The sequence below is a fragment of the Labeo rohita genome, chromosome 25, assembly GCF_022985175.1.
Source record: "Labeo rohita strain BAU-BD-2019 chromosome 25, IGBB_LRoh.1.0, whole genome shotgun sequence".
Lineage (NCBI taxonomy): Eukaryota > Metazoa > Chordata > Actinopteri > Cypriniformes > Cyprinidae > Labeo > Labeo rohita.
This window is the reverse complement of record NC_066893.1, coordinates 25,376,495-25,391,403: the sequence shown is the minus strand read 5'-3', so window position 1 is coordinate 25,391,403 and position 14,909 is coordinate 25,376,495. Positions and strand designations below refer to the sequence as shown.

At 29.4% G+C, this 14,909-nt stretch overlaps 1 protein-coding gene across 10 annotated transcripts in view; it reads right to left on the bottom strand.

The window, feature by feature from the left end:
• The window catches only part of si:ch211-272n13.3 (ankyrin repeat domain-containing protein 26), a 48,715-nt gene that overhangs the window by 4,138 nt on the left and 29,668 nt on the right, over positions 1-14,909 (bottom strand). For 7 of the 10 annotated variants that reach the window (XM_051098920.1, XM_051098928.1, XM_051098929.1 and 4 more), the window contains 12 exons: positions 14,528-14,680; positions 13,790-13,965; positions 12,107-12,200; positions 11,823-11,849; positions 11,407-11,484; positions 10,846-10,980; positions 9,269-9,381; positions 7,583-7,724; positions 7,164-7,454; positions 4,669-4,904; positions 3,119-3,368; positions 66-111 (listed from right to left, as the gene is read on the bottom strand). In XM_051098920.1, the coding sequence (XP_050954877.1) occupies positions 66-111; positions 3,119-3,368; positions 4,669-4,904; positions 7,164-7,454; positions 7,583-7,724; positions 9,269-9,381; positions 10,846-10,980; positions 11,407-11,484; positions 11,823-11,849; positions 12,107-12,200; positions 13,790-13,965; positions 14,528-14,680 (1,741 nt within the window). Of the gene's footprint in view, positions 1-65; positions 112-2,763; positions 2,822-3,118; positions 3,369-4,668; positions 4,905-7,163; positions 7,455-7,582; positions 7,725-9,268; positions 9,382-10,845; positions 10,981-11,406; positions 11,485-11,822; positions 11,850-12,106; positions 12,201-13,789; positions 13,966-14,527; positions 14,681-14,909 lie in introns of all 10 variants that reach the window. The other 3 variants (XR_007825692.1, XM_051098923.1, XM_051098924.1) reach the window with 3 other exon arrangements.

Here is a 14,909-nt window from a genome sequence, read left to right as displayed (position 1 = left end):
TTGTTGGCTATTGCTACTTATGACTGGTTTTGTGGTCCAAGGTCACATTTTGTAATTTGTCTCACCATAGTCCAGCTCCTTCGATATGTTCTTCTCCAGCTCCGTCTGCATCTGCAACAGGAACAGACGAACCAGATTACATATCTGAATTCATCTCAGCAAACACCAGTCCTAAAACTAGCACTCTAGCACTAGCACTAGCATTTTTTAGATATTTTGCTGCATTCACATTATAAGAATGCATAAACATAACTATGCAGACACGTCATGGTTTTGACACATCCAACTGGTCAAAATCCAAACTCTAGTATAAGTATCTACTACCATTTAAAATGTTGGGATTTAAGGCTGCATTTATTTGATTAATAATAAAAACAGAAAAGAAATTCAAAATATTTTTACAATTCAAAATATATTTTAAAATGTAATTTATTCCTGTAACATTAAAGCTGCATTTTCAGCAGCCATCAGTCAAGTCTTTAAGGTCACATGACCTGAATTTTCATTTTTGTTATTTATTTATTTTTATTTTTTTGCCTGAAGAAACATGGCCATAGTGTGAGCCCAGCTAGTGATATAATACATTTGATTAGTATATGATAGAATACAGACTGTTAAATGTCAGGGGCAATCAAAAAATTCAGATCTGATGCTAAACTAAATCATTTAAACATGCATATTAGTATGAGATATGACCATGACTCAAAAAAGGATCAAATAAAGGGGTTCAAAATTGGACTAATACAGTTACAGAGCTGAAAATACCAGAACATAAACATCACATATTTGATCATAGATCTTATTTAAATATGAATATTCATTAAAATACAAAAATTAAATACAGACATAACAGGTACTCATGCTAGTATATGTATACTGCATGTACACCACCAGTCAAAGGTTTTTGGACTTTTTAATGTTTTTTAAAGAAGTCTCTTCTGCTCACCAAGCCTGCATTTATTTGACACAAAGTACAGTAAAAATGATAAAATTTCCATATATTTTTACTATTTAAAATAACTGTTTACTATTTTAATAGATTTAAAAATGTAATTTATTCTTGCGATTTCAAAGCTGATTTTTTAGCATCATTACTCCAGTCACATGAACCTTCAGAAATCATTCTAATATTCTGATTTATTGCTCAAAAAATATTTATTATTATTATTTTTGTGTTGAAAACAGCTGAGTAAAAATTTTTTCGGGTTTCTTTGATGAAAAGAAAGTTCAGAAGAACAGCATTTATGTGAAATACAAATCTTTTGTAATATTATAAATGTCTTTATCATCTTTTTTTGATCAACTTAAAGCATCGTTGCTAAATAAAAGTATTAATTTCTATAGTTTTTTTTACCAAAAAAAAGTGTAAAGTGTATGAACAGTATAGTGTATAACATTAAAAAAAGCTTTTTATTTCAGATAAATGCTGATCTTTAGATCTTTCTATTCTTTAAAGAGTCCTGAAAAAAAATTACTCAACTGTTTTAAATATTGATAATAATAATAATAAATGTTTCTTAAACAGTAAATCAGCATATTAGAATGATTTCTGAAGGATCATGTGACACTGAAGACTCAAGTAATGATGCTAAAAATTCAGTTTTGAAATCACAGGAATAAATTACATTTTAAAATATACTCACATAGAAAAATAGTAAAAAATATTTCAAAATGTTACTGTTTTTGCTGTATTTTGGATCAAATAAAAGCAGGCTTGGTGAGCAGAAGAGACTTCTTAAAAAACATTAAAAATCTTTCTGTTCAAAAACTTTTGACTGGTAATGTGTGTGCAGTAAACAATCAGCACACACTACATTCAGTAATGTATCCCACAAAGCAATGCGCTAAACAATAATAAAAAAGTAAAATAATTTACTTATTTCCAACAATGTTTTTTTTTAAGTATATATACATATATATATATATATATATTTTTTTTTTAAATAAATAAATAAATAACATTTAAACTAAAATTGAAATTAACACTAAAATTTAAAAAAAAAAAGCTAATTCAATATATTACTTAACACTATAAAAGTATATGAATAATACTAAATAACTAACGTTTTTCAAAAACAACAGTGCACAAAAATACAATCTATATATATTTTATATATATATATATATATATATATAAAAATATACATATATATATACATATATATATATATATTTTTTTTTTTTAAATACACAAAAAATTTAAACTAATAATAAATAACATTAACAGTAAAATTTTAAAAACAAACGCTAATTCAATATATTACTTAACACTATAAAAATATATGAATAATACTAAATAACTAACGTTTTTCAAAAACAACAGTGCACAAAAATACAAACTTTTTTTTTAAGTATATATATATATATATATATATAAAATAAGTTTTACATTTTTGTTTATTTATTATATATATATATATATATATATAATTAGTTTTACATTTTTATTTATTTATTTATTAAATATATATATATATATTTTTTTAAATAAATATAAAAATTTTAAACTAATATGAAATAACATTAACAGTAAAATTTTAAACACAAATGCTTTTTCAAAAACAACAGTGCACAAAAATACAATCAAACTAAAAAAACAAAAACAAATCTAAACTAAAAGACATGTATCCAGCATGATATCTGACTCAACGTTTTCTCCCATAAACAGCTGTGTGAAGCCGCAGAGACACATTAAAGCAGGTGTGTGTGTGTTTATGTGTGTGTGTGTGTTCTGACAAAGATCTGCACACATCAGCTACACACCTGCTCAGGTATCAGGCTGCAGAGAGGACAGGTGAGAAACAGACTTTTGAGCTAGAAGCTGAAGATATCAGAGACAGAAGAGGTCATGAGTCCAAGACAGCAGCCACAGGAAAAACAGAGCAGGAGGTTATTTGCTACGTTTACGAAGGGAAAGATAGTGGGAGGAGAAAATCTATCATCGCTTGTTAGTTTTAGAATCGCCACCTGACTTGGGATTTATTCTGGGTGGCTATTCTAAAGCTAACAGGAAGTATTAGATCATGGTTAGCGTTGAATGTTGAGCCAGTGTGGTGTAGGATTTGGATTTGGCAACCCTAAATGAGAGTGAAATGACTTCATGCACCATCGCTCTCACCTTTGCCAGGTAGGCCTCTACGCGGTTGCTCTGGGATTCCCCTACCGTGCCCAGCAGAGGCGTCCCGAGGCCCAGACTCCTGTTCAGGGGTCCTAGAGAGGCTCCATAAGCCCCCACGGAGCCCAGAGACGACACATCCAGAGCGGGGCCTCCTAAACCACCGTTCACTATACTGCTGGTGAGCAGAGATTTACTGCGCTGCCTCTCGCTCAGGAGTTTAGTGTTGGCTTCCGCTAACCGTTCATTTGACCTGCATTAGTAAAAAATACACAACAGTACATAACCATTATGAAACACATAAGTCAACTAAATACAGAAATCGCTGCCTATTCTATAATTAAAAATATTTACTAGGACTGATTAAAATATTGATTAAAATAGTTTAGAGTGATTTATTATTTTTATTTATTTATTTTTTCATTATTAAATTGTTTAATGTGTCCCTTAATATTCTATTATTTATATTTATTTTTTATTTTCTTAATTTATTTTGTAAATTTTTTACGGTATATATATATTTTTTTATTTTATTTTATTTGTTGTATTGTTATTTTTTTCTTGATTAAACAATAAATTAATGATGAATTTACCAAGAAAAAAAAAAAATAAAAATACATTAAAAATAAAACAAGAAAATAAGAAAATGTTCACCGACATACTTTGAAATAATTTATTTATTCATATTTTATCATTTTTATTAATATTTGATTTATCAAGGTATTTGTATGTATTATATTAGTTATACTTTAAATGTACCATAATTTTGTTTTTAAAATAATATTTATTTATTTATTTGACCTGTTTATTTATATTTTATAATATTAGATAATATATAAGATTAATATTAAAATATATAATATTTTATAATATTTATTATTTTTTTAATTTCAGGATTTCAAATGTATTATTTTTAGTTTTACTTGTAAAATATATATATATTTTTTAAATATTCTTTTTTTAAATAATTCTTTCTTTATTCATTTATTTATTAATACCCATTTATTTATATTTTATAATGTTTTTTTTTTTTATTTTAGCAATTTATTCTATCTACCTTGATATGTTTTGAAATAATATTTATTTAGTTATTTATTTATTTATTTCCCCTATTTATTGATATTTTATAATGTTTAGTTTTTTTTTTTTTTTTTATTTTAGTAATTTATTCAAATGTATTATTTTTACTTGAACAACTTTCTGGATCTCCCTTGATATGTTTAGAAATAATATTTATTTATTTACATTTAAGTTTATTTATATTAATTTATTTTTATTTATTATTTGCAGTATTGGTAAAGTACTGGTAAATTTGTAATCCTTTTCTGTGATTGACTGATTAATTGATTGATTGATTTATGTGTTTATGTGTTTGTCTATTTATTATTTTTGTGATTTATTTGAATTTATTATTTTTCGTTTTTTTTTTTTTTTTTTTTTTTTTTTTTTTTTTGGAAACTGATTATCATTTTCCGTGTCTGAAAATGTGATTAACTTGTGATTATGATGAAGACATATTTCTAAAGATAATTATGAGGACAGGCTCCCATCACCTCTCTAGTTTGGCAGCCAGACTCTTGCGAAGACGCAGCTCTTCGCTGTACAGCTGTTTGTAGCGCTCCAGCTCTGTGCGGCTGGAGTCTCTCTGAACGAGACTGTCCTGCTGAATGCCGCGTAAACGTCCGAGTTCTCCCTCCAGATCCCTGATGCGCTGCTCCATCTGAGCACGCTGACTGGCCTCATTAGCAGCTTTCATCTGCTCCAGAGCTTCCTGAGACGCCGCCTGCGTCTGCCAAAGAAAACATATAAAGTCTAAAACTTTATAATAAACAAAAGAATTATAATTATCTATTTAATATTATATGAAATATTTTATAATTTAGAAATATAATATATACAAATATAAAATAACAATATTATAATAATATAGATTTTAATAACAAATAATTAAATAAAATCTGTGTGAAACAGGGTCTAAAACTTTAAATTATAAATTATAAAATTATATAAATTATTAATTATAAATTATAAAATAATACAAACAATAAAAAATTATATTTTATAAGTGTTATTTATTTTATAATTGTTATTTTATAAGTGTTTTTATAAAATAATATTTTATAATTAAAACATTTTTAAATACTATAACAAAAATGACCAAAAAAAGGCTGTCTGCATGAAACGGTCTAAAACTGTATTTAAAAAAAGCACAATTATAAAATAAATAATAAAATAAACAATAATAAAAATACCAATAAATAAAATAAAATATTGCCTGCATCTAATGTGTGTAGAATACATAATAAAATAAAATACATCAATAATATGCAAAATGATTATAATAGCTTTCTAAAATAGTATATTTTATTTTGAAGAAATGTGTAAACAATAAAATAAAATAAAATTATACTATTTATTAATTTATTTTAATTTGTTATATAATTATTTGCTATGTTTAATTTTATTTGTTATATTGTTTTAATTTTTTTCTTGGTAAATTAAATGATGAATTGAAATGATGAATTAAAATTATGAAAAATAATAATAAACTGAACAAAAATTAATGAAATAAAATCTCAATTGAGACACTTTGAAATAATATTTACTTATTTATATTTTATAATTTTTATTTATTCATGTATTTGTATGTATTATTTTAGGTATACTTTAAATGTATCAATTTTCTGTGACTCTCTTAGTATGTTTTGAAGTAAAAATAATAAATTAAATTAAATAAATACTAATAAAACACCAATAAACAAAATAAAATATTACTTGCATTTGAAGAGTATAGAATACATAATAAAATAAAATATATAAATAATAAGCAAAATAATTCTAATAGCTTTTTAAAATAAGATATTTTATTTCGCAGACATGTTTAAACAATAAAATAATTTAATAAAGTAAAAAAAAAAAAAAAAAAATTTTACTATTTCTATTGATTTTTTTTTTTCAAATTATTTTAATTTGTTATGTATTTATTTGTTATATCATTATTTTTTTCTTGGTAAATCAAATGATAAATTAACCAAAAAAAAAAAAAGAAAAGTAAAAGTAAATAATTAATTAAAAATAAATTAATAAAAAAAAAATATATATCTTCATTAAGATGCTTTGAAATAATATTTATTTATTTATATTTTATTATTTTTATTTATATTTTATTTTAATGTACATGTATGTATTATTTTTGTTATATTTTAAATGTATCATCAATTTTCTGTGACTCTCTTGATACGTTTTAAAGTAAAAATAATAAAATAATAAAAATAATAAAATAAATAACAAAAACAACAATAAACAAAATAAAATACATAAATGATAAGCAAAATGGTTCTAATAGCTTTTTAAAATATTATACGTTGAAGAAACATATAAACAATAAAATAACATAATTAACATACAATAAAATAATACTTATATTATACTACTTCTATATATATTTTATTTTATTATTTTAATGTTATATATTTATTTGTTATATTTTATTTTATTTGTTACATTCTTTTTTCTTTGTAAATTAAATGATACATTAACCAAAAAAAGAAGCAAACAAAAAACAAATAATAACACATTTAAAATTAATAAAATAAAAAAATCTTCACTGAGATGCTTTGAAATAATACTTACTTATATTTTATAATTATTATTTATATTATTTGAGTTATATTTAAATGTATATTGATATGTTTACATAAACATATATTTATTATGTAAACATAATAAATTAAATGAATAATAATAATAATAAAAAAACTATAAACAAAATAAAATATTACCTGCATCTGAAGAGCGTAGAATACATAATAAAATAAAACACATAATAATAAGCAAAATGTAATAGCAAATTTTATTTTCAAGAAACGTATAAACCATAAAATAAAAAAATAAATAAAAGTAAATAAAATAAAAAAGTTTCAAATGCCAGAAGTGATTTTACTGGCCAATAATGCTTTTGTATTCACTACTTATGGACTTTGCGTACCAGTATAAACCATGTTAAAACGAACAAGTTATGGAGCATGTTGAGTTTCGTGTTGTGTACCTGCAGGAAGAGGTTGACCTCCTCTAGTTTGTGTCGGATTTCCTGTCGGGCTCTTTCCTCCGTCTCCCGGCGGTACTGCTCGGCCTGGCTCTGGTCCATCACACCGGCCTCCAGCTGTCTGCGCAGACTGGCCACCTCCTCCTCCAGCTGCCTCTTGCTGCGTTCCAGCTGCTCATGGCTTCGGCTTAGGCTCTTCACAGACGACAGCTTCTCCTTCAGCTGTCTGTTCACCTCCTCCAGCCGTGAGCAGCGCGATGCTTCACGCTCGTACTGAGACTGGAGCTCATCCACCTGCGCCAGAAGAAGGATGACAACAGGAGAAAAATCAAAGAATCATTCAAGTCTGCATACTGTAATCTAATGTGACAGTCTTAAAATTACTATAAAGAATCTGTTAATGCCTAAGGCTGAGACTGTACCCGAGTCTTCATTCTGCTGACAGCGCCCTCTGCCTCCAGCCGGTGGCTCATGTCTGCTCTGAAGCTGCCCATAGGAGACTCCAGCTGTCCACCACCCTGTTCACGCAGCTGCTTCTTAGCAGTTTTCAACAGAGACTTCAACCTGGCACAAACACACACACAGATACACTGAAATTAGAAACATTCTGCATCAGTGTTGTTATTGTTAACTAAAATTAATTAATTACCTTTTTTTTTTTCATATATGAAATCATGATCTGCACTCAAAAATCGTATTTCTTCCTGCTGGTGATGAACGTAAAAAATAAAACATTAAAAGAAGACTATTTTTGTGCATGCAGATCATGGTTTTATATACTAAATAATAGAAAGACCCACCAAAATCAAGTATTAAGTGACAAAAGAGCACAGCTCTGAGAAAAAGAAACAGCTTTGAGGATTTTTTTTCTTCATAAATTAAAATAAAGCTGAAACAAAATATAAATATTAGACGCAAAACTTAAACAAAGAGGTTAAAATGTTGAAATTAAAATAAGTTCTAAAATGACAATGTAAAACTGAAATAAAATCTAAACAGAAATATTTAATACAAAGTAATTAAATAAAAAAAGTACAAAACAAAATTACTTAAACTATAATTAAATGAAACCAAAACTTATTATTATTGAAGTCTATTTATTAATATATATTAAATAATTTATCTTTTAAATAAATAAATATTTAAAATTATGTGTGTATATATATATATATATATATATATATATATATATACACACACATACAAACACCCTTTCAGAATTTGCTAAATTATTTTACTAAAATAAAAGGGATCATACAAAATTTATTTAGTACTGACCTGAATAATATATTTCACATAAAAAAAAATGTTCACATACATATAGTTCACAAGACAAAATAATAGTGTAATTTCTAAAAATGACCCCATTCAAAAGTTTACATACGCTTGATTATGTTGATTGTGTTGCTACCTGAATGATCCACACTTGTGTTTTTTTGTTTAGTGATAGTTGTTCATGAGTCCCTTGTTTGTCCTGAACAGTTAAACTGCCTGCTGTTCTTCAGAAAAATCCTTCAGGTCCCACAAATTCTTTGGTTTTTCAGCGTTTTTGTGTTATTGAACCTTTTCCAACAATGAATGTATGATTTTGAGATCCATCTTTTCACACTGAGGACAACTGAAGGACTCATATGCAACTATTACAGAAGGTTCAAACACTCACTGATGCTCCAGAAGGAAAAACCATGCATTAAGAGCCGGGGGGTGAAAACTTTTGAACGTATTGGTGATGTATTTTTCTTATTTTGCCTAAATATCATATTTTTTCATTTAGTACTGACCTTCAGAGGCTACAGAAGATACTTACATGTTTCCCAGAAGACAAAGTAAGTTAAATTTACCCTTATCTTCACATTCAAAAAGTTTTCAACCCCCGGCTCTTAATGCATGGTTTTCCCTTCCGGAGCATGGTCATTCTACAGCACTACAGCAGCACAAAAGGCAGGCTTGGAGTCAGTCCTCCTAAGATATAAAAAGCAATTTGCAGTATATGCGTGTATCTCACAGACTCACAAGCACGAGGATCCGCATATCCGGCGTCTCTACGTACTCAAACACTTCTACAGGTGTAGAGCTGCAGCAGTCGGGGTTAAAGATTAAAGGGTCACCTGTACATTTCTTTCTGAAGGTCAGTGTTTCTCTTCATCTCCTGCTCCAGACGCGTGTCCATAGATTTCTTCTGCTCGGCTAGTTTTTTGGCCTTTTTCTTCTCGAGCTCCATCTGAAACACAGAGAGAGGACGCAGATGTGACACTCTGGTTCTTAAAAGCTTAAAGGATTAGTTCACTTCCAGAATAAAAATTTCCTGATAATTTACTCACCCCCATGTCATCCAAGATGTTCATGTCTTTCTTTCTTCAGTCGAAAAGAAATTAAGGTTTCTGAGGAAAACATTCCAGGATTTTTCTCAAACAAGTTAAAATTGCAATTTCAGTGCAGCTTCAAAGGACACTACATGATCCCAGCCAAGGAATCTAAGGGTCTAATCTAGCAAAACGACTGGTCATTTTCTTAAAAAAAAAAAAAGTAAATGTATATATTTTTTAACCACAAATGCTCATCATGCACTAGCTTAAGTTCATGTATTACATAGTCACGTTGAAAAGGTCACACGTGACTATGTAATGCATGGAAGTACCAACCCAGTGTATACAAAGCGAACAAGAAAATGAGATGGAGTTTTTCGCCCTCCCCTCCTTTTTTGAACCGAAGTACACAGACGAAGAACTAACTGCGAGTGACATTTCCAAAGTGATTATGTAATGCGTAAGGATGCATGCGCATACAGAGCTGGTGAAAGATGTGGTTAAAAAGTATATTATTTATTTTTATTTTGAAATTTTTTTCAAATGACAGATCATTTTGCTACATTAGATCCTTATTCCTCTGCTGGGATCCTGTAGAGCCCTTTGAAGCTGCATTGATACTGCAATTTGGAACTTCAGCCCGTTGATCCCCACTGAAGTCCACTATATGGAGAAAAATCCTGGAATGTTTTCCTTTAATTTTGACTGAAGAAAGAAAGACATGAACATCTTGGATGACATGGGGGTGGGTACATTATCAGGAAATTTTTATTTTGGAAATGAACTAATCCTTTAATAACAGAGGTTTAATACAACCTAATTAAAGCAGTAATATTGTGAAATATTACTGCTACAACCATAACCATTTTCTATTTGAATATATTTCAAAATGTAATTTATTGCTGTGACCAAAGCTGAATTTCCAGCATCATTACTCCAGTCTTCAGTGTCACATGATCCTTCAGAAATCATTCTAATATGCTGATTTGCAGCTCAAAAAACATTTGATTATCATCAATGTTGAAAACATTTGTGCTGCTTTATATTTTTATGGAAACCATAATACATTTCTCGATTCTTTGATAATTAGAAAGTTCAAAACAACATTTATTTGAAACAGAAATCTTTTGTAACATTATAAATGTTTTACTGTCTCTTTTGCTTAATTTAATGCATCCTCGATGAATAAAACTATTAATTTCTTAAATTCTTTCTTCCAAAAAACAAAAAAATGTATTGACCATAAACTATTGAATGGTACTATATATATATATATATATATATTTCAGCTAAAACGACAAACCTTCATCTCATATTTGATGAAAGTATCAGGTGTAAATTAATGTAACACATTTGGACATATAGTGTCTTTCTGGCACCTGATTGGTCAGTTCTCCTTTCTCTTTCTCCAACTCAGAGAGGCGGAGTCCCAGTCGTGAGCGGCTCTTTAGCTCCTCCTCCCACAGCACTTGTGAGTCCTGGGCATTATGGGATAGCATACTCTGTTTCTGCACCTAGAGAGGAGGACCACAAATAAAAAACAGATAATATTTTCCTGAAGCACTATGAATCAGTGTTAATATCTAAATCTAAGACTAAAAACCTAAAAAAAAACAAAAAAAAACAAAACATTTTCGTTACCTAAAATAAATAGTTTTTTTTTGGAATATTTACTAAATATTAGTAAAAAAGTACTAAAATGAAATAAAAATAGACATTAATTTAAAACTAAAATACCATTTTTTAATTGACAAAATTACTAACCCTTTCTCTAAAATTAAAATGAGTCAGAAAAAAAATAATTTTAAATATGAATAAAAACTATAATAGTATATCGGTGATCCTATGAATAAACTGATATTTTCTCAATCTATCCTCTCTTCTTCCATTGCATTTTTATGCAGTTTGAAGCTCAATGTGACACGTTTGTCAAAGTTCACCTCTCGGCTGAGCTGCTCTTCTAGCGTCATCTTACTGCTCTGCAGGTTTGTGACGAGATCTTCCAAACGATTCCTGACCTGAGAACAACCACAGATAGTTAATGCAACAGGATCTTGATCACTCTCTCAGCAAAGTTCTTCATGCAGCTCTAGATCTACTTTAGATCTCAGAAACCAGGAATGCAGAAGGTAGAAAGACAGTTTACAATCAATGCCAATCCAAACAAATCTGCAAACAGACCACCACCAAAACAGAGAAAAAACCCAGCTAACAACCCAATTATACAGACACTTCATTCTTTCTTATTTCAAGAGTAAATCAGAGTGAGATTCGAGGCAGAGCTGTAATTCACAGTAAAGAAAGAACAACCAATAAAGGGAACTGCTAGAATCACAGCTAAATGTTTGATACCAACCCCTTCTCCAGGTGATGAGCCTGATAGCTGGAAAAAAAATTGACTACACCATCAGTTTACACAACATTTCCTATCGGACTGACTCACATGTACAGTCAGCACATTCTGCACTGGCACAATTAAACAGAGTTCATATAAAGTGAAGCCCAGATGACTTAAGAGGGTAAAACGAGGCTCAGTCAGGATTAATGTCTAAATCTACCATCATCAGTTGAGTCGGGACACTTCTACTTCACAAACTAGCGGTCTAATTCGACCTCTTAGTGATTTTTGAGGGAACTCACCACAGCGCCCTCCTGAACGCCCTTCTGTAGCACCTCAATGCGGTTGGTCTGCTGTTTGGCCGTGGCCTCCAGTCTGGCGTTCTCAATCTCTAACCTGTAGAGATATCATAATCACATCAACCATTTTCACCCATTAATGATCAGATAGCTTAGCTGATTACAGTTAATGATGTTTAGCTGATGAATGTAAGACAGCTAAGCACAGTGCTTGGTTTGCTTCGAATGAATTTTTATTACAAAAATGTAATAGCATGCAATAAATGACATAACTGAATTATTTAAATACACAAATTAATAAATTCATATATTATTCCAATTAAATACTTTAATGTTTGGCAACAAATTACTACTTAAATATATAAATATGAATTTATATTTAGAAAATATTCATTTTAATTTCAATAACCTAATAATGTGCAATAAATGACTTATGAAATATATGAAAATAAATAATATAAATATTAAATATCTTAACTTAATAGTATGCACTATATATCATAACTATATGAATTTGAACATGAATTTAAATATATTCATATAAACTTCACATTCAATAAATTAATAGAATACACATTATGCAATAAAATATTATTGTAACGTAAACAGGAATATAAACGCATTCATTCAATGTTCACATTAAATTAACTTCACAAACAACAACTTTATAATGATATTGTATGAACAGAAATATACTGATATAATACACATTCAATCATTTAATATTATGCAAAAAAATGTAAATATGAATATTTAAATATTTATATTATGTCATTGAATATTCATTTACAATAACTTAATATTATGCAATAAATGATGACAGAAATATGTAAATATGAATACAAATACATGTGTCTAATATTCAAATTTTTATATACAATAACTTCATAGTATGCTCTAAACTACATTCCTGTGTAAATATTCCACGTTATACAGTAAATTCCCATTTTTATGACTGGATTCCGTGTTTTCTGCATTGCAGAAATCATATGGCCCTATATACACATATCTATCTATCTATATAGATATATATATATAGTAGGGGTGTAACGGTACACAGATGTCACAGTTCGGTACGTACCTCGGTTCGGGGGTCATGGATCGATACAATTTCGGTACAATACAAAAAAAAAAAATCTACTGTGCTAGATTTCTTTTCATTTATTTTTTTTTACAGACAGTAGTACAAATTACAATTTTTTTTCCACCAACATGTGAAAACACTAAATATTATATCAAATTATAATGTTATATACAGGCTATAAAATCTGCAGTACATATATACAAACAAGGAATAAATACTTGAGATATATTTAATTTAGTTAACTGTTAGACAAACGGGAAAAACAGTGCGACACGTATCGTAGCCTATATTTGCTGGGTTTCAGTTCAGTTTTGTGACAGAAAGGAAACTCAAATGGCAGAAAGCAGCGTTGCATTACTGTGGGCGCCACCTTCTGGATTGAAGGTGAACTGCCTGTATTCATTGTAAGGGCTCATACACTGAACCGAGATGCCCGTACCTTGACGGTTCGGTACGAATACATGTATCGTTACACCCCTAATATATATATGTAGATATATATTCCTCATGTCACTTATATCAGTACCATTGTTGTTACACTGTGACATGTATTACGTGAAGCCAAGGAGTGTTTCTGGAAAGTTTACACAGATTAACTGTACCTCTGCACTGCCTCCTCCAGCTGTTTAATGGTTTGCTCTTTGCCTGTAGACGCAGCTAGCACCTCCTCTAGTTTCTGAGCAGTACTGCAGGCTTCTCGCTCTTTATCGTCTAAAGAGCTCTTTAGCTGGCTGACGCGTCTCTCGGCCTGGACATATGTTTCCTCAGACTCCTGCAGCTGGAATTATACACAAAGTATAAGAGCAAACTATTTAAACAAAAGGACTTGTATTTGTCTGTAGTAACCCCTATTTACTATGGGGTGGGAATCTTCAGGCACTTCACGATCCGATCCGATTCCAATTCTGGAAGTCACGATTCCGATTCCAAAACGATTCTTGATCTACATTTTTCCCCCAATTAAGTCTTGCAAATACATCTTTACAACCACACATTTTAACCAAAATTGCAGTTTCTTTGCTTTTTGTTTAAAGTTGGAATCTCTGCATGTCGGTACTGCCATCTTAAAAGTGAAAAATGATTCTGTTTCTGCGCAGCCAGAATCGATTCAGAATCGTTGAAGAGAGAATCGCGATGCATTGGAGAATTGATTTTTTTCTCCCACCCCTACTATTTACATTTAAATGAAAGAATATGCAATATGCATGCTGAAATCAATAATTGAACACATATTGTTCCTGAGAATGAAGCTACTCCAGTTAAATACAGATGGTACTGTTAATGACCGACAACAAGCTAATCAGACGGTTTTCAGGAGGTATAAGAAGATTAATGTTTACCTTTCCCTTCAATCTGTCCATGTCCTTGAGTGTGCGTGCCTTCTCTTCCTCAAGATCATTACGGTACCGTGTGTTGACCTCCAGAGAAGCCTCACACATGGACAGCTTCTTCAGACAGTCAGCCAGTTCTTGCTGCAGCTGCCTCAGAGATGTCTGCAAAACAAACAAAACAGGTTCATTCTTTCATTGAATGTCTTTAAAACAAACCTATAACCTAAAATATCTCAAATCTTTCTTTTTATACAATTAATATTATCATCTAAAATTTTTTGCCATTTTTGTTGCATGGATTTTTTTTATTTTTTATAATTTTTTAACATTGCTTCATCAATGTGACGTTTCTGGTTTGTTATATAAGAGATTTCTTGTATTTAACCTTTAT